The 20,249-nt window shown below is 43.0% G+C and overlaps 1 protein-coding gene and 1 long non-coding RNA gene across 2 annotated transcripts in view; both read right to left on the bottom strand.

Annotated features, from left to right (window-relative positions):
- The window catches only part of LOC149985165 (uncharacterized), a 529,398-nt gene that overhangs the window by 282,850 nt on the left and 226,299 nt on the right, over positions 1–20,249 (bottom strand). The window lies entirely within an intron of this gene.
- Positions 1–20,249, bottom strand: part of LOC110492752 (metabotropic glutamate receptor 8) — a 212,935-nt gene that overhangs the window by 43,584 nt on the left and 149,102 nt on the right. Inside the window, exons 4-6 of the mRNA XM_021567226.3 lie at positions 14,265–14,400; positions 12,786–12,940; positions 12,465–12,602 (exon numbers count right to left, since the gene is read on the bottom strand). Of these exons, the coding sequence (XP_021422901.1) occupies positions 12,465–12,602; positions 12,786–12,940; positions 14,265–14,400 (429 nt within the window). The remainder of the gene's footprint in view (positions 1–12,464; positions 12,603–12,785; positions 12,941–14,264; positions 14,401–20,249) is intronic.

Raw genomic sequence — 20,249 nt, 5'->3', positions numbered from 1 at the left:
CTCTCGATTGTGCATCTGTAGAAGTTTGTGAGTGCTTTTGGTGACAAGCCAAATTTCTTCAGCCTCCTGAGGTTGAAGAGGCGCTGCTGCGCCTTCTTCACAATGCTGTCTGTGTGAGTGGACCAATTCAGTTTGTCTGTGATGTGTATGCCGAGGAACTTAAAACTTGCTACCCTCTCCACTACTGTTCCATCGATGTGGATAGGGGGGTGTTCCCTCTGCTGTTTCCTGAAGTCCACAATCATCTCCTTAGTTTTGTTGACGTTGAGTGTGAGGTGATTTCCCTGACACCACACTCCGAGGGCCCTCACCTCCTCCCTGTAGGCCGTCTCGTCGTTGTTGGTAATCAAGCCTATCACTGTTGTATCGTCCGCAAACTTGATGATTGAGTTGGAGGCGTGCGTGGCCACGCAGTCGTGGGTGAACAGGGAGTACAGGAGAGGGCTCAGAACGCACCCTTGTGGGGCCCCAGTGTTGAGGATCAGCGGGGAGGAGATGTTGTTGCCTACCCTCACCACCTGGGGGCGGCCCGTCAGGAAGTCCAGTACCCAGTTGCACAGGGCGGGGTCGAGACCCAGGGTCTCGAGCTTGATGACGAGCTTGGAGGGTACTATGGTGTTGAATGCCGAGCTGTAGTCAATGAACAGCATTCTCACATAGGTATTCCTCTTGTCCAGATGGGTTAGGGCAGTGTGCAGTGTGGTTGAGATTGCATCGTCTGTGGACCTATTTGGGCAGTAAGCAAATTGGAGTGGGTCTAGGGTGTCAGGTAGGGTGGAGGTGATATGGTCCTTGACTAGTCTCTCAAAGCACTTCATGATGACTTAAGTGAGTGCTACTCAGGTAGTCGTTTAGCTCAGTTACCTTAGCTTTCTTGTGAACAGGAACAATGGTGGCCCTCTTGAAGCATGTGGGAACAGCAGACTGGTATAGGGATTGATTGAATATGTCCGTAAACACACCGGCCAGCTGGTCTGCGCATGCTCTGAGGGCGCGGCTGGGGATGCCGTCTGGGCATGCAGCCTTGCGAGGGTTAACACGTTTAAATGTCTTACTCACCTCGGCTGCAGTGAAGGAGAGACCGCATGTTTTCGTTGCAGGCCGTGTCAGTGGCACTGTATTGTCCTCAAAGCGGGCAAAAAAGTTATTTAGTCTGCCTGGGAGCAGGACATCCTGGTCTGTGACTGGGCTGGATTTCTTCCTGTAGTCCGTGATTGACTGTAGACCCTGCCACATGCCTCTTGTGTCTGAGCCGTTGAATTGAGATTCTACTTTGTCTCTGTACTGACGCTTAGCTTGTTTGATAGCCTTGCGGAGGGAATAGCTGCACTTTCAAGACAACTGGGAACTCTTCAGGTCTTCAGGTTGGAACTCTAGAAAGAGGCCCGAGTTCCTGACTTGGAATTCCAAGTTAGATTACGTATTTTCCCAGTTGGAGCTCTTTTTTTCTGAGTTCCCAGTTGTCTTGAACTCACTGAAGTCTGAGATTTCCCAGTTTCCAGTTGTCTTGAACGTGGCAGAAGTCATGCTGGATTGACAGCATCGCCAATGTATTCAACCTTTTCTGGCCCAGGGTGTTGCATGTGAATGTTTATCCTTTTAAGCTTGGAAAAAACCCAGACTAGGACCACACACCCACTCCACTGAATAGCAGGCTAGTGATTGCTTTGAAAAGCTTGCAGTTAACCACTGATTCCTTCCAAACCACTCATTGTTAAATTGCGATTTCCAACTTGTTGTGTAATGTTTATGTCCAATGGCCAATGAGCACCGATACATTTTATGTATAATTTCTCATCATCATTGAAAATAATTTGCAAGTAGATTATCGACTTGATTCATGATGATGACAGCCTGTCTAGCTTCCTAGCTAAGATTTTGAAAGTATGATATTGACATAATCAATCCAATCAAAGCTTCGGTAGATACAGTGCATTCGGAACGAATTCAGACCTCTTGACCTTTTCCACATGTTGTTATGTTAGACTTATTCTAAAATGGAATACATCATTTTTTTCATCATCAATCTACACACAAAACCCTATAATGACAAAGCAAAAACAGTTCTCTATACATTTTAGCAAATGTATTAACAATAAAAAACTGAAATATAACATTTACATAAGTATTCAGACCCTTTACTCAGTACTTTATTGAAGCACATTTGGCAGCGATTACAGCCTTGAGTCTTCTTGGGTATGACGCTACAAGCTTGGCACACCTGTATTTGGGGAATTTCTCCCATTCTTCTCTGCAGATCCTCTCAAGCTCTGTCAGGTTGGATGTGGAGCGTCGCTGCACAGCTATTTGCTGGTCTCTTCAGACATGTTAGATCAGCATCAAGTCTGGGCTTTGGATGGGCCACTCAAGGACATTCAGAGACACTCCTATGTTGTCTTGGCTCTGTGCTTAGGGTCGTTGTCCCGTTGGAAGGTAAACCTTCGCCCCAGTCTGAGGTCCATAGTGTTCTGAAACAGGTTTTCATCAAAGATCTCTCTGTACTTTGCTCCATTTATCTTTCCCTCAATCCTGATTAGTCTCCCAGTCCCTACTACTGAAAAACATCCCCACAGTATGATGCTGCCACCTACATGCTTCACCGTAGGGATGGTGCCAGGTTTCCTCCAGACATGACACATGGCATTCATCAGTCTTGGTTTTATCAGACCAGAGAATCTTGTTTCTCATGGTCTGAGAGTCTAGGTGCCTTTTTGCAAACTCCAAGCGAGCTGTCATTGCCTTTTACTGAGGATTGGCTTCCGTCTGGCCACTCTACCATAAAGGCCTGATTGGTGGAGAGCTACAGAGATGGTTGTCCTTCTGGAAGTTTCTCCCATCTCCAAAGAAGAACTCTGGAGCTCTGTCAGAGTGACCACCGGGTTCTTGTTCACCTCCCTGACCAAGGCACTTCCTCCCTCGATTTCAATAATGATCAATGGAAACAGGATGCACCTGAGCTCAATTTCAAGTCTCATAGCAAAGGGTCTGAATAATTATGTAAATAAGGTATTCTGTTTTTGTTTTTTAATAACTTTGTAAAAATGTCTAAAAACCTGTTTTCACTTCGTCATTATAGGGCATTGTGTGTAGATTGCTGAGGAAATGGTTTTATGTAATCCATTTTAGAATAAGCCTGTAACTTAACAAAATGTGGAAAAAGTCAAGCGGTCTGAATACTTTCCAAAGGCACTGTATATCATTCCATTCACAGGGGCTCTCCTAATGACTTTCTGTTTTGCTCATTAAGATATTGAATATTTAGAATGCTTTTAAACCAGCAAATGTGCAATTACACACTGGCCCAGTGTATTTTGTTGCCTTGCACATGTCTCTATTTGAATTACAGCAGCCTGCTATGAATGCTGTGAAGGGAGGTGGGAGTTTTTTTGTATTTTTTTCCTACATAGAAAATTTATACATTAGCAATTAACGATGTATACAATTCAGGCATGATATTTGCATATCCTTGTCAGATCTCCTGTTTCTTGGCAAGGAGGAAGTAGCCCTAAGGAATTTGTCAGGATACTGGCAGGACACTTCTGGCTGCTAATAAAAGTCCTCAGACTACCAGTGCCACTTATTTCCCACTCTTATCTGGGTTCATTGTTTTTATGGCTGTATTCTGTCCAGGATGTTGAGATCTATTTCCTACAACCATCTGACTTTACTGAGTGCCTATACAAGGCCTATAAAAAATATAAATGTAAAGGCTATTCATTCCAAAGCCTTCAAAGCCCTATCGTCCTGTCTAATCCAGTAAACGTAGACCAGTGCTCTCCAACCCTGTTTCTGGAGAACTACTCTCCTGTAGGTTTTTACTCCAACCTCAGTTGTAACTAATCTGATTCAGTTTATCAACCAGCTAATTATTAGAATCAGGTGCACTAGATTAGTGTTGGGCTGAAAATCTACGGGTAGGATGTTAATGGCCAGTGTACAGTCGAAGCAAAAAGTTTGAAAATGACAAATATTAATTTCCACAAAGTTTGTTGCTTCAGTGTCTTTAGATATTTTTGTCAGATGTTACTATGGAATACTGAAGTATAATTACAAGCATTTCATAAGTGTCAAAGGCTTTTATTGACAATTACATGAAGTTGATGCAAATAGTCAATATTTGCAGTGTTGACCCTTCTTTTTCAAGACCTCTGCAATCCGCCCGGGCATTCTGTCATTTAACTTCTGGGCCACAGACCATTCTTGCATAATCAATGCTTGGAGTTTGTCAGAATTTGTGGGTTTTTGTTTGTCCACCTGCCACTTGAGGATTGACCACAAGTTCTCAATGGGATTAAGGTCTGGGGAGTTTCCTGGCCATGGACCCAAAATATCGATGTTTTGTTCCCCGAGCCACTTAGTTATCACGTTTGCCTTATGGCAAGGTGCTCCATCATCCTGGAAAAGGCATTGGTCATCACCGAACTGTTCCTGGAAGGTTGGGAGAATTTACTCTCGGAGGATGTGTTGGTACCATTCTTTATTCATGGCTGTGTTCTTAGGTAAAATTGGGTGGGCTCACTCACCCCACTCCCTTGGCTGAGAAGCAACCCCACACATGAATTGTCTTTACTGTTGGCATGACACAGGACTGATGGTAGCGCTCACCTTCTCTTCTCCGGACAAGCTTTTTTCCAGATGCCCCGAACAATCGGAAAGGGGATTCATCAGAGAAAATGACTTTACCCCAGTCCTCAGCAGTCCAGTCCCTGTACCTTTTGCAGAATATCAGTCTGTCCCTGATGTTTTTCCTGGAGAGAAGTGGCTTCTTTGCTGCCCTTCTTGACACCAGGCAATCCTCCAAAAGTCTTCGCCTCACTGTACATGCAGATGCACTCACACCTGCTTGCTGCCATTCCTGAGCAAGCTCTGTACTGGTGGTTCCCCGATCCCGCAGCTGAATCAACTTTAGGAGATGTTCCTGGTGCTTGCTGGACTTTCTTGGGCACCCTGAAGCCTTCTTCACAACAATTGAACCGCTCTCCTTGAAGTTCATGATGATCCGATAAATGGTTGATTTAGGTGCAATCTTACTGGCAGCAATATCCTTGCCTGTGAAGCCCTTTTTTTGCAAAGCAATGATGATGGCACGTATTTCCTTGCAAGTAACCATTGTTGACAGAGTAAGAACAAGGATTCCAAGCACCACCCTCCTTTTGAAGCTTTCAGTCTGTAATCTGAACTCAATCAGCATGACAGAGTGATCTCCAGCCTTGTCCTCATCAACACTCACACCTGTGTTAATGAGAGAGTCATTGACATGATGTCAGCTGGTCCTTTTGTGGCAGGGCTGAAATGCAGTGGAAATGTTTCTGGGGGATTCAGTTCATTTGCATGGCAAAAAGGGACTTTGCAATTCATCTGATCACTCTTCATAACATTCTGGAGTATATGCAAATTGCCATCATACAAACTGAGGCAGCAGACGTTGTGAAAATGTATATTTGTGTCATTCTCAAAACTTTTGGCCACGACTGTATCGCAAGTCAGACCTATATTCTGTCCGACCCACACTATCTCTCCTAAGAGATTGGCTGGTGTTAGAAACCCTTCGCATCAATTCACTTCAGCTTTGCCATTATTTTCAAAGGGGAATGTCAAGAGCAGGCCTTTGATACTATAACAAGGTTGGGAAGATGTCTGGCGGAAGATGTAACATATTACCCTATAAGACTCTTTGAAGAAAATCCCTAATCAAAAGTGTACGTTCCAAAATGTTCCTGAGCGCTGTGCACTTAGCTTCCATCTCCAACCTCCAATAGAAGGCGACTCCTCCCCTGACTGTCACTCTGCTTTCAAATCAAGAAGCCAAGTCATTAGAGGGAAGAGAACCAGTAGACAAAAATGGAGGGAAAGGGCGACAGACTGGGTTTTTGTCAAGATTACGTTTGATCTGGAAATGTTTGGAATCAAGCACACAAGAGTGCAAAGATGTGGCATCAATGGGCAGGACAAAATGTCTGCCAAGAGTAAGCTTTCATGTGACTCCAACCTCTTTCAGGGAATTTGTTCAGTATTTTGTATCTTTGCATGCTTGAAGGGGGCTCCCAGGTGGCACAGCGGTCTTAAGGCACTGCATCTCAGTGCTAGAGGCGTCATTACAGACCCTGGTTCAATACCGGGCTGTATCACAACTGGCCGTGATTGGGAGTCCCATAGGGCGGTGCACAATTAACCCAGTGTCATCTGGGTTTGGATGGGGTAGGCCGTCAATTGTAAATAAGAATTTGTTCTTAACTGACTTGCCTGGTTAAATAAAATAAAAAAAGGGGAAGAGAACAGTAGCAACCTTTTTCGAAAGAGGATACAAATTGGCTACTTTGCTCGGCTGAGGTAAAGTGCACCAAAGCCGAAATCTGTAATAAAATGTTTATAATTAAGTCCAATTGACATCAGCCTGCTTTCTTTGTCTCGGGGCAGTCTGCATTGATTCTGATCCACATTGTTGGTTAAAGCTGCAATCGTACCAATCTTGCTCCGGTTTAGTTTTCTATTCTTACTGCCATTGTTCAAGGTTAGAATACATCAGAAACACATCAGAAAGTCATAACTGGAGGCATGAAGTGATTGTGCCGTAAACATTGAAAGCTCGGGGCATCTGTGGACAAGTCTGTCTGTTGCATAATAGGAAAGCGAAATTGAAATATGTGAGCTGTGGACAAAAACAAGCTGTGGCCTAAAACAAGGGAAAATACTCCATCGCATTGCTGAGTTACTGTATGTAACCCTTGATGAGCAAGTCATTTTTTTATCAAAATAATTATAACAATACTGAGCTATATTGTATGCATACAATATGCATATATACCACTAACCACGAACCACTATTAGCTCAAAGATTACGAAGTTCAAAACCACTGGAACAGTGGTAAACTTGCCTGGTAGAGGTCACATGCGTAACTTGTCAGATGTTCTGGAGGCAAAGAAGTGCCACAGTTGGAGAATTACAGAAATTGGTTGAATCTTTGGGTCACCAAGTCTCTTAATCTACAATTACTGTTGACGCCACTTGCATGCCAATAGGCTCTTTGGAAAGGTTGCGAGAAAAAAAACTTTCATGACAGTAACAAATGTAAACGCCTGGAGCTTGCTAACGGCATTAGTACGTGGATTGGAACCAGGTGCTATGCTCATATGAAAAAAAATCACATCAAAATCCACAAATTGTTAATTGCCCCAAAATCAGCATTTTGCAATGGCCATCTCAGTCCCTGTACTTGAACCCCATGGAAAACCGGTAATTTTGATTGAAGAGGGAAGTCCATAAGTGCAGACCGAAGGATATCAAGGACCTGGAAAGATTCTGTATAGAGGAATGGTCTAAGAGACTTCTCAATGTGTTCTCCAATCTCATAAAACCTTCTAGAAAAAGGTTCAGCGTCGTTATCCTTGCAAGGGGAGGGTGCACAAAGTAACAACAATTATCTAGACACATCTTTTTAAGAAAAAATTATATTACTTGTTAATTAAACAAAATTAGTATAATAAAACATAATTTTAACATTTTTTTGGGAGCTTAGCTCAGTATTTGTATGATTTATTTTATATAGTCTTTTTTTTTGCTCATCTTTAACAATTTTGGATGTGACTGTAGTGGGTATACCAGTCTCTATACCAATATTTAATTGAAACACTAGTTATTTTTTTCTTCGATTGTTCATTTTGACTAAGTGCCTATGTGCTTAGTTCTAATGAAATCACATGACTATACCGGGGAAAGTATGATGACATTAACAGTAGGGACAAAGAGGAGGGGTAAAAAACAATCTGCAGTCATTGCATGGATTTCCTTGCTTGGATGAGTGGTAGGAGTTATTGTATTGCTTTAAAAACAATGGACACACTCATTTGGGGGTGGCAGGTAGCCTCGTGGTTAGAGCGTTGGACTAGTAACCGAAAGGTTGCAAGATCAAATCCCTGAGCTGATAAGATACAAATCTGTTGTTCTGCCCCTGAACAAGGCAGTTAACCCACTGTTCCTAGGCCATCATTGAAAATAAGATTTTTTTCTTAACTGACTTGCCTAGGTAAACAAAGCTAAAAAAAAAAAAAAATTAGAGATGGGAAATGAGGTGCTTAGAGCTACTGTACAGATTGGGAACATGTCTACAGTTCATCACCAGAGACGAATGCTGACAATATCACCAGCAGCACACGGACAGCATGATGGAATGTAGACACCGTTCCCTCTGACCTTAGGCCATTGTGTCAATAAAGATATTTAATTATCCTGATTAATTACCATCAATGATCAAGGCCCTTCAAGACCATCCCCACAAAGCCAAAGAGCATGTTCAAATTTCCCTCAAGTGACTCTCTCTCTCTCTGTCTCCCCCCCTCTCTTCCTCTCCCCTCTCTCGCTACCCACCCCCCCTCCCCCTCTCTCACTCTCTCTTTCAGACTAATACATGAAAATCAATAGGACCACAAAAGGGTGTTTACCCCTTATTTACTGTGATTTATGGACCAAAATGCCCACATGGCCTGAAGACATACAACGTAACAAAATACTAGAAAGAATAAGGAACACAATACAGTAAGGGTTCATTGGAAATCATTATCACGGTATGCAATTCACTACCATTTTGCCTGAGGATGAGGATGAGGATGAGATTGATGCTGGCCCCGGAGTTCTGTCAAGAAATAACAAAAAATGACAGTTTGTAATATGAAGTGACAGCTATTTAATTGCGTGAAAACCTCCATTTAATATATGACGTGTCAAAACCAGAGAGCATTTGCACCATAGAGCTGAAGTATATCCCTTTCGATATTGAGTTCCTTTTGATTCCCTCTCCTCTGCTACTAAAGATAAGTGCTCACATAGTATTCAATGTTATCATCACCGCAAGATACTGAAAAACTGAGCAACAGAGAACTAAATGAGGAGTTTGCGACGCAGAGCAATTATAATTTAACAGAGCACTTAACACGCCTGACCTACTTGACACACAGACACACTTTCAAAGAACAAAACAATTTATTTTAGTTGTTGAAGTGACCCACTAGTTCTGCATTATATCACATTGCAGTGGATCGTGTACCAATGCTTGGTGCATAAGTGTCTGTTGATCCTATGACTCTTTCCGTTTCCCAGTGGAGAACAGCTTTTTGTACCATGACTTCTATGGCTTCAGTTCTGTATTTGTTGCTTCAAGGTAGGAGAAACTATAGAGCTGTTCCACCAGTGATGTTGAGTGTGTGTTTGTGACTGAACATTCTGCCTTGGGGTATCTGGACAAGCCTTTGTTTCCTGGTGGGCAATTGAGGCTGGAAGTGGGTGGCGGCCAGGCGGGTTGCCCAACTTAATAGTGAAGGAATAGTGAGGAAACACTGCAGGGTAAGAACTACATAAGAAGCAAGTGGATACATCTGTGATTGTATAATGGCACTTTGCACTGCAGTATGACTAAACCTTAGCCTCACATAGGATGTAATGAGAGAAGAGAGCATAGCTGTGACGCAACGCTAAATCCAACATCATTGACATTTCACAGGATACAGTATCTGATGTTAATGTCTGAGAGCACTTACTGTATGCCAACGAAGGTGCATCCATTTCACAGTTTCCTGTTTACTCCGTCTATGTGATGACACACAAGTCTGTGCACACATTTGCTTACATAGACAGATACACATACACACACATACTGTAAGTACACACGCAAATGTTCATATACAGTACCAGTCAAAAGTTTGGACACACCTACTCAATCCAGGGCTTTTCTTTCTTTTTACTATTTTCTACATTGTAGAATAATAGTGAAGACAACAAAACTATGAAATAACACATGGAATCATGTAGTAACCAAAAAAGTGTTAAACAAATCTGTCACACCCTGATCTGTTTCACCTGTCCTTTTTCCCCCCTCCAGGTGTCACCCATCTTCCCCATTACCCCCAGTGTATTTATACCTGTGTTCTCTGTTTGTCTGTTGCCAGTTCGTCCTGTCTTGCCAAGTCAACCAGCATTTTCCAAGCTCCTGTTTTTCCTAGTCTCTCTTTTGCTAGTCCTCCCGGTTCTGACCTTTTGCCTGCACTAACACCTAGCCCGCCTGCCTGACCATTCTGCCTAGGCCTGACCTCGAGCCTGCCTGACCATTCTGCCTAGGTCTGACCTCGAGCCTGCCTGACCATTCTGCCTAGGCCTGACCTCGAGCCTGCCTGCCGCCCTGTACTGTTCGGACTCTGACCTGGTTATGAACTCTTGCCTGTCTTCGACCTGCCTCTTGCCTGCCCCTCATTGTTCAATAAATATCAGAGACTCGAACCATCTTCCTCCTGTGTCGGCATCTGGGTCTCGCCTTGTGTCTTTATAAAATCAAAATATATTTACAATTTGAGATTCTGCAAAGTAGCCACCCTTTGCCTTGATGGCAGCTTTGCACACTCTTGGCATATTTTGACTGGTACTGTATGTCTGCACCAAACACCTGGTTCTAAACACAAAATGCATTCTTCAGCATGTCAGCACTTTTCCTTTTCTTTATAGGTTTAAGAGAGGGATGGGGATATTTTGTGATATTGCAATGGCCACAAACAAAAAAATAAGCACACACACGTGCACACACACACACACACGCACAAACACACATATGGACAATGATCAGAGGTGGTGCTGATTCAGCCGTTTGTCTTGTTGCATGATTACTCTGCAGACAGCGACAGCTCCAGATAAAAGATGCCCATGCAGCTCCTCTCCTCACGGCACTAAAACTCAATCTCGAGTTGCTAATAAAATTTACTCAAGCTGCTCCCCTCGCTCCCACACCAGGGAAAGAATAGAGTGAAAAAGCCCGGAGTGCTTTTGACAGGGGCAAACAGATTTCAAACCGTCTACCTTGCTCAGGCAAAATTACATGAGCTTTATAATGGAGGGAGATACGAACATGGGGGTATTTTTGGAAAGCTGAGATTGGTGTTTCTTTTTTCTTCTCCCCTCGGTCCTGTTGCTGCCTGGCTACTCTCACCGTGCGTTTACCAAATCCTGTTTGGTGTGTCTGCCATGTCTCCAAAGGATTTGTCCCAAAGTGCCTGTGTTCCAGAAAAACTCCTCAAAATCATCAAGGATTACATTTTTTTTCGCCCACACAGTGGGGACATTGTCGTCAGCACAATGCAACTCTCAGTAGACAAGCGCTGTATATGCTAAGCTTAGTGATGTGGAATTCATTTTGGAACACCCTCGGGCTGATCTGGCTGTCTCCCTCAGTCGGCTTAAGTGCAAGACCTTTTTATAATTTTCTGCACACAATAGTTAGTATGTGCCACTTGCTTTCGCTGGATCATGGCGCATCCGCTTTGTTAATGACAGAATCCACTGCCTTTTTTGTCACGCTGTCGTGATTTGATGCCTTCCCTACTGACTTAAAAAAAAGATAATAATCAGGCGATCTGGCTGTGTTGTTAACAGACGAATCTATCAGCACTGCAGCGTTGTGTGCATCCTATTGCAGATAAGGAGAGTAGAGGGGGGGAGCGAGTGATAGAGAGAGAGAGAGCACGGCAACAACAGCTCCATAATTATTCTCATTATTTCAAGTCACCGTGTCAGAACAATAAGTGTCGTCTGTGATATGGGCAACGGACAGCCGTCTGCCTCTGCATATCCCCAGTCACAAACAGAGTTTTGGCGGCGAAAAAAGGCTCAAACACAGCCACATTAATACACTCACATCCTGCATTTTCTTTATGACTAAAATTGTTATTATAGAAACATAATGAATTCAAACACAATGTAAAGTTTTCCTGCACACACACACTCAAAGAAACACATTTACACAGAATGTGTGGATCCGATGCCTTTGTCTCCAGAGGTCTTCAACACAAACACATGCATCCACATCTTCAGACATACAGCATGTCTCTGCAAAATGGCTGCTTGCGCCTGGGAGAGTTACTGTACATTTGCAGAGTGCTACATACGGATGTTTCCCATTTCAAGCTAGAGCAAACCCTTTCCACTACATATTCCCAGAGATATTGAAAGTGAAATTCCAGTGAAATGAAATTACAGTGCTATAACTGGAGTTATAATGATGATGGCTGGAACAGAGTTTATGGAATGGCATCAAACACATGGGAACCATGTGTTTGATGTGTTTGATACCATTCCACCTATTCCGCTCTGGCCATTACCATGAGCCCGTCCTTCCCAAGTAAGGTACCACCAACCTCCTGTGCCATCCATCCATCACCTCTTGGCTACCAAAAGCATGACATTGATTGATTGGGGTGTGAGATGGTCCAGACTATCATGGTTAGGGTCTGTATAGCATTGGGATGAATATACACCCCAGCAACAGACTATTGTCTCTCTGTTGTTCACTGTCTAATCTCTGCAGTGCACTGTTTAAACAGTCAGGTTTGCACTGAGGGAACGCACAGACCTCTGCCGGAGGGTACTTCCTCTTCCTCGTCCCCAGATAATGCTCTTCCCTCAGTGCTTAAGAAAGAACATGCTGTACCTGTGCATTTCTTGGGGCTCCCAGGTCGCTTGCCATGCATCCCTAACTTGCACGCAAAGTTTTCTTCCCAAAATTCCGCGAACCACACGTTCCTTCTGTTGTTGGAGAGGGAGCGACTCCGGAAGTAACGGTCGAAGGCTGAGATAAGGATGAAAATTGAGGAGAACAATAAAAACAGAGACAAAATAAACTTATTTCAGCCTGAAGCCACATCCTATAACACAAAAGTGTTGTACATCTCACAGTGCTTCAAACACATGCATTATTTCCCATTGTTTGCTGAGTAGGGTCAATAAGACTCAGTGTCTCCTGTTCTCTCACCGTCCACGGAGGCTCTCTTGGGGAGGATGGTGATGGCCCCCTCTGCCACTCTCTCCTGCTGGACCACAGGGGAGATCTTGGACCCCCAGCTGTCTGAACCAACCCAAAGGAAGTGACCAGTCTCGTTGTTGCGTTTGGCCGCGTCCAGGATACGCCTGTGAGAAGAAGACAAAGTTGTTACATTCCGAATCACTGAATTTCGATTCACTGAATTTAAATTAACTTAATTCCGATTCACTTCTTGTATATGTTCGACCCCAACCGCAACGTCATCCAACAGCATACCACCCTGCATCCCACCACTGGCTTGCCACTGATGGTAAGTAGGGTCGGTCCTGGATGGGAGACCAGATGCTGCTGGAAGTGTTGTGGAGAGCCAGTAGGAGGCACTCTTTCCTCTCGTCTAAAAAAAGATTGCAATTCCCCAGGACGGTGACTGGGGATATTTCCTTGTGTAGGGTACCATCTTTTTGATGAGAATTAAAGGGGTGTCCTGACTCTCTGTGGTCACTAAAAGATCCCATGCCACTTAGCGTAAGAGTAGGGGTGTTAACCCTTTTGTCCTGGCTAAATTCCCAATCTGGCCCTCTTACCATACCATCATGGCCACCTAATCGTCCCCAGCTTCCAATTGGCTCATTCATCCCCCCTCCTCTCCTCTATAACTATTCCCCAGGTCATTGCTGTAAATGAAAATGTGGTATAAAATAATGATGGTTAAATAAAATAATGGTAATATAATGGTTCAATTACATTTTTGTAATAAATATACAATTATAAAGAGAGAGGGAAAGATATTCAACTGTCATTGTCCAAACTGAGATATGTATCCAATATCTCCAATGATCCAGCTAAGCTTTGCTAACCTGATGGCTTCCATATAGCTACTTCAAGAAATTGGTAAATGTGGAAGGAAACCATATTACAGTTTTGATTCCTGCAAAGCCACCCTCACCAGACGTTCTCAACTCCTCCTCAGTTCAACCTCAGGGAGATCCGGTCTAATATAACCATTTTAGGAAAGATCTGTGGCTATACCCAGTCCTCTGGAGTTTGGGAAACTGAGTTTACTTATTACCCTCAGGTGCTGAGCTTTCGGTTGAGGAGCATTAGAAATATAGTTTTTTTCTCCCTCTTTGCAGGTGTTCAGTTGAGACAGCTTTCATTCGAGTTCTAAGTATTCAAATGTGCAGATGATCATTGCCGCTTAATTCAATCTTATTCAGATCAAGGCGAGATAACCAGAGTTCTTTATGTGCTGAAAGGAACTGCAATACAATGCACTCCACCGCATAGACAGGCCGTCTTACCTATAGTGTCCCGGAGTTAATCGAACATTGTTATCTCAATCCACAGTGAAGGGTTTGTGGATTAATTGATGGAAGATAAACACTGTTTTTAACTCGATGGCGACTAGAGTGCACTGACTGAAGGAGTGCACCGACTGTGTGTGTGTGTGTGTGTGAGACAGAGACACACCTAATGTCGTCCTCATTGGCAAACATGATGACGGCTCGGGCGTTGGAGGTCTCAAGCAATCGCAGAATAAGCTTGTCAAACTCCCCCGGCTTGGGCTCCCTGGGGATCTTCAGAGACTGGGCAATGCACACACCACCTGTGGGGAGAGGAGGGGGGAGGGAATTAGAGAGAGGAGAGATGGACAAAGGGAAGGGATGAAGGAGAGAAGGAAGTGGAATGGTGGACGGGGAGGGGTAAAAGAGAGAGCAGTAGAGGTATGGAGGGAGGGGGTGAGAGAAGGGGTTGGCGGCGTAGAGAGGGAAAGATGGTGAGAAAGAGAGAGGGGGAAGATAGAGGGTAGAGAGGTAGTGAGGAGGGCGATGTGAGGGAAGAGTGTGAAAGAGAGGAGTGGCGGGGTGGAGATACGTAGGAGCAAGAGAGAGATAGGAGTGAAGATGGGAATGTTTTGAGGAGAGCAAGACAGAGAGCCAAAAAGAGTGGATGAGAGAGAGAGGTGAGGTAGATAAGAGAAGAAGGTGGGAATGAGAGAGCAAGTAGAGGGGGAGAGGAAATGAAGATGAGGACGTACAAGATGAAGGAGAGATGAGGGATGGATTTGAGGAGGAGAGAGGACAGAGTGGATAAGAAGAAAATGGAGAGGAGAGAAAATTGACAGGGAAAGACAGTGAAGGGTCATGGCAGAGAGAACAGGTATAGAGAGAGATGGAGGAAGGGAGGGAGACAGTGGGAGAGAAACAGACCATCACTATCTGATTCATTCATGTGGACAGTAGCAGAATACAGATGAGGGAGCCAGAGAAATCCTTCCTTCCATCCATCCAGTCCCTCCATCCACTCTTGAGTGTGAGAACTGCATTACATTTCAGATTATATCAAATTGTATCACTTGGTTTTAGGTGTTTAAAAAAACATTAGGTGGCGCCTGACAGACTGTATTATCGACTTATGTGCTTAGCTTGATTTGTTTGCACTCAAAAACCTCTGCCAGATGTGACGAATCCATCACAGGGAATATAAATAAACAGCACTTGATAAGGCGCGTCGGTGCATCAACAGGAGAAGTCCTCCCTCTTAAATTGGGTCCATAATAACCTTCCATAATTTTCAGACTTCTCCATTATATCATTAGGCTCTCTGCTCTGACTTAAGCGATGATCTCCCCTTGGAATCCAATCTCTCGTTACGGTCCGTCTGCAACAGTTCCATCTCTTTGTGTCTCTTCCAGCTCTATCAGGGGAGTCATCTCGCCACATTACTGTCCCAAACACAACTAGTTATTAACCCTAAATTGATACCTTTTTAAGGGTAATGGCCAATCTGCTTCCCCTGGTGTTCCCAACCTCCAAATTATTATGCTTAGCTGTTGTCATCTATATCACTGTTGGGTGTAATTAAGGGAGTTTGGGGGATGTTCGTGTGCGTCACTTCTCTGAGGGGCGCCATGATGGGATGTTGTCTGAAGGAAATCGCTGATAAAACTTAAAAATGAATGCGACATAATCTAGTAAACACTTCTGAAAGTTTAGTTAAATGTATGACTAAATGTTGTCTCGGAGGGTACAGTAAACAAGGTTTAGAGCTAGCTGTTTCGTGACTTGCTGTGACCTTCCACCCTCAGCCACCTGCCAGGACGCCGTGCAGAGGGAACATTGTACACACATTAATCTATCGCTATCGCCTAGAAGGCTTGTTTTTCTTTGGAGGCCAAGAAGGAGCTGGTACGATGTACATTACTGGCGGTTTTAGATTTTAGTGATGTTATATATATGCAGGCCTCAACAACTACCCTGAGAGCACTTGATTCAGTGTATCATGCAGCCCTCAGGTTCATTACAAATCAAACACGTCTAACACATCCTTGTGATCTCTACAGCGCTGTTGGCTGGTCGTCATTGACCTTGCGTAGGCTTAAACACTGGTATACACTGATTTATAAGGTCATATTGGGTAAAATGGCATTTTATCTCTGTTCTTTTTTATTCAGGTTGGTAAATAAATATCAATTACGGTCCCATTCTGATTTGCTTCTAACAGTACCAAAAATTAGAACAGGTCATGGTAGAAATAGTTTTCGTTACTTAGCTCCGTGGTCCTGGAATTCTCTCCTGAACATTTTAAAATCTGATGATCTAGTTTGGTTGGTGGAGTTTAAACACTTGATCGATGTACATATCATAGAAGAGTGTAACTGTCTTTAGGACAGCTGTTTTTAGTCAAGACTTTCGAGTTTTTAACGTAATGTGTAATTGTTGCACTGTATGCGTGTTTATTGTTTTGTTTAACGTTGTGTTTGTGCATGTCAGTTGTTTTGCCTGAAACGCTGTTTCCCCCTGCTGCTATTGGACCAGGTCTCTCTTGGAAAAGAGTTGTTATCTAAATGAGGAAAAACCTGTATCGATAAAGGTCAAATAAAAAATACAAAAAAAGTCTGTCAGAAAAAATCACCAGCCTTTTACACCATGGATTTATGAAACCTCTCACCAAATCTCTTCTGCCATGTTGCCATTTCCACTATATAGCCTTTCAAGTTGAAATACCATAGGACTCCCCAGTTAGAGTGCTCCGAGTAGATCTCCATCAAATCCATTTCAAGTGCTGTGTACCTGTTCATGAAATGACACTCCCTTTTAGCTTCAATATTTCCATTTTATCTGTAACCTGTAGTCAAATCTTCCAAGCATGTATTATGTCAATGTCTTCAAATATCTATCTTGCAGGGTGGGAGTAGCATCTGTGTGTGAACACCCACTAAATCAAAAATCAATTCCAATTCCCAATTTGATTAATTGTTATCTAATGAATGGACAGATTCCCCATGTCACTACATAGTCATTAAACCACTACATGATCGTGCCTCGCTCAGCGCTGCAAACTGGGGAAAGGTCTTTTGCCTGATTAATAAAATATTGATTACAATTTGTATTAAATAATTGGTCATTCATTACTTACATCACCTATTACAGCCTTGTGAAAACCACGTGGCGAGGGGGAATATAGGTGGTTGCCTCTAATGATGGGATGAACATGTAGGAGTGTACCGGCTCTGTCTTAAGGAGAGTCTGATTCTCACAGTGTAATGTGTTCCTTTTGTAAGCTACCTATCCTCATGAAATATTAACGAAGGCTGCCGAGCTCGGCTAGTAGCAGTGGCTATCAGGGGATATCGCAGTACCCAGGCACTGCAGGAATCAGGACTCATTGCAGCCAGTTGGGACATTATGTGGAATATCAAATTATAGGGGGGAGGTGACAATATCAAGCCAGGCAGGGATTTCATGTGTTAATATCCCGTGTTCTGCTAACAAGTCTGTTCTGTATGGAATATGGCACGCCATACCCATGTTACGGTGTTGTATAATTTTGATAAAGGTTGGAAAATCAAGCAATTTGCACACTGTTGTTGCTCATTAGGGGTAAAGGGGTTTGCAGCACTACAGGGAACATTATTATTCTGGTGGTATGAAATTTACATTCCTTCATGTAACAATACTATTTATATGTTGCTTGAAGATATTTCCTCAAGAAACAACACTGGTGTGTTGTTTTTCACTGGGATCAAATTAATTCAGGCAGTATTATATGTTAAAGTGAAAAGGTGTTGTGCCGATCCTGCTAATAACACCACTACAAATAAATATCATCAGAAAACCTCCAGTTTTCACTTTGTCAAGTGACAATAAAACCATGTAACCTATTGACATTATAGTAGTTACACGATGTACAGCTGAAGTCAGAAGTTTACATACACTTAGGTTGGAGTCAATAAAACTCATTTTTCAAACACTCCACAAATGTCTTGTTAACAAACTAAAGTTTTGGCAAGTCTGTTAGGACATCTACTTTGTGCATGACTGTCACGTTCTGACCTCTATTTCTGTTGTTTTGTATTTATTTAGTATGGTCAGGGCGTGAGTTGGGTGGGCAGTCTATGGTTGTTTTTCTATGTTTTGGGGCATTTCTTTGTTTCGGCCTAGTATGGTTCTCAATCAGAGGCAGGTGTCATTAGTTGTCTCTGATTGAGAATCATACTTAGGTAGCCTGGGTTTCACTGTGTGTTTGTGGGTGATTGTTCCTGTCACTGTGTTTGTTGTCACAGGATAGGCTGTATAGGTTTTCACGTTCCGTTTGTTGTTTTGTAGATTTGAGTTATTTCATGTATTGTTCAGTTTTCCATTAAAGAACATGAATAACCACCACGCTGCTTTTTGGTCCGCTTCTCCTCCTACAGACGAACGTCGTTACAATGACACAAGTAATTTTTCCAACTATTGTTTACAGACAGATTATTTCACTTATAATTCACTGTATCACAATTCCAGAATTCCAGAATTTTACATACACTAAGTTGACTGTGCCCACAGCTTGGGAAATTCCTGAAAACAATGTCATTGCTTTAGAAGCTTCAGATAGGCTAATTGACATAATTTGAGTCATTTGGAGGTGTACCTGTGGAGGTATTTCAAGGCCTACCTTCAAACTCAGTGCTTCTTTGCTTGACATCATGAGAACATCAAAAGAATTCAGCCAAGACCTCCACAAGTCTTGTTCATCCTTTGGAGCAATTTCCAAATGCCTGAAGGTACCACGTTCATCTGTACAAACAATAGTACGCAAGTATAAACACCATGGGTCCACGCAGCCGTTACACCGCTCAGGAAGGAGACGCGTTCCTAGAGATGAACATACTTTGGTGCGAAAAGTGCAAATCAATCCCAGAACAACAGCAAAAGACCTTGTGAAGATGCTGGAATAAACAGGTATAAAGGTTTCTATATCCACAGTAAAACATGTCCTATATCAACATAACCTGAAAGTCCACTCAGCAAGGAAGAAGCCACTGCTCCAAAACCGCTATAAAAAACAGACTATAATTCGCAATCGGGATAAAGATTGTACTTTTGGAGAAATGTCCTCTGGTCTGATGAAACAAAAATATAATTGTTTGGCTATAATGGCCATCGTTATGTTTGGAGGAAAAAGGGGGAGGCTTGTAAGCTGAAGAATGGCTAAGGACAAAAAATGGCTTAAGGACAACAAAGTCAAGGTATTGGAGTGGCCATCACAAAGCCCTGACCTCAATCCTATAAAAAAAACTGTGAGCAGAACTGAAAAAGTGTGTGCGAGCAAGGAGGCCTACAAACCTGATTCAGTACCACCAGCTCTGTCAGGAGGAATGGGCCAAAATTCACCCAACTTTTTGTGGGAAGCTTGTGGAAGGCTCCCCGAAACATTTGACCCACGTTAAACAATTTAAAGGCAATGCTACCAAATACTAATTGAGTGTATGTAAACTTCTGACCCACTGGGAATGTGATGAAAGCAATAAAAGCTTAAATAAATCACTCGCTATTATTATTCAGAAATTTCACGTTCTTAAAATAAAGTGGTGATCCTAACTGACCTAAGACAGGGCCTTTTTACTAGGATTACATGTCAGGAATTGTGAAAAACTGAGTTTAAATGTATTTGGCTAAGGTGTATGTAAACTTCCAACTTCAACTGTAGTTACAGATAGGTTGGTGCAATAGCAGTGTACGTAGTTATGTATTCTCTGTACACCACAGGAGGTTGGTGGCACCTTAATTGGGGAGGACGGGCTCGAGGTAATGGCTGGAGCCGAATCAGTAGAATGGTATCAAATACTTCAAACACGTGGTTTTCATGTGTTTGATGACATTTCATTCGCTCCGTTCCTGCCATTATTATGAGCCGTGCTCCCCTCAACAGCCACCTGTGCTGTAAACCTTTACACTTGCATCACAGTATATCAGATTTTTTTCTGCAAAGAAAAACACAAAGCAACATGGGTACTTCACCAACCTCTGCACAATTGACACTTCGTCTTCATTCTTTACAGAAAGAGCATTTTACAACCCAGTAGCGTACTGCTAAGTCTTGCTCCTTTTCTCTTAACCCACATAAGAGGTCCATGTTTGCCTCTAAAAAAAGTTCACCGTTGTCATATCACTACTTCCAGTACTGCCC

Source organism: Oncorhynchus mykiss, chromosome 2, assembly GCF_057628025.1.
Source record: "Oncorhynchus mykiss isolate SJ-2025 chromosome 2, ASM5762802v1, whole genome shotgun sequence".
NCBI classification, from domain to species: Eukaryota; Metazoa; Chordata; class Actinopteri; order Salmoniformes; family Salmonidae; genus Oncorhynchus; species Oncorhynchus mykiss.
Note: the sequence above shows the minus strand (reverse complement) of the source record. Positions and strands in the feature narration are given on the sequence as shown.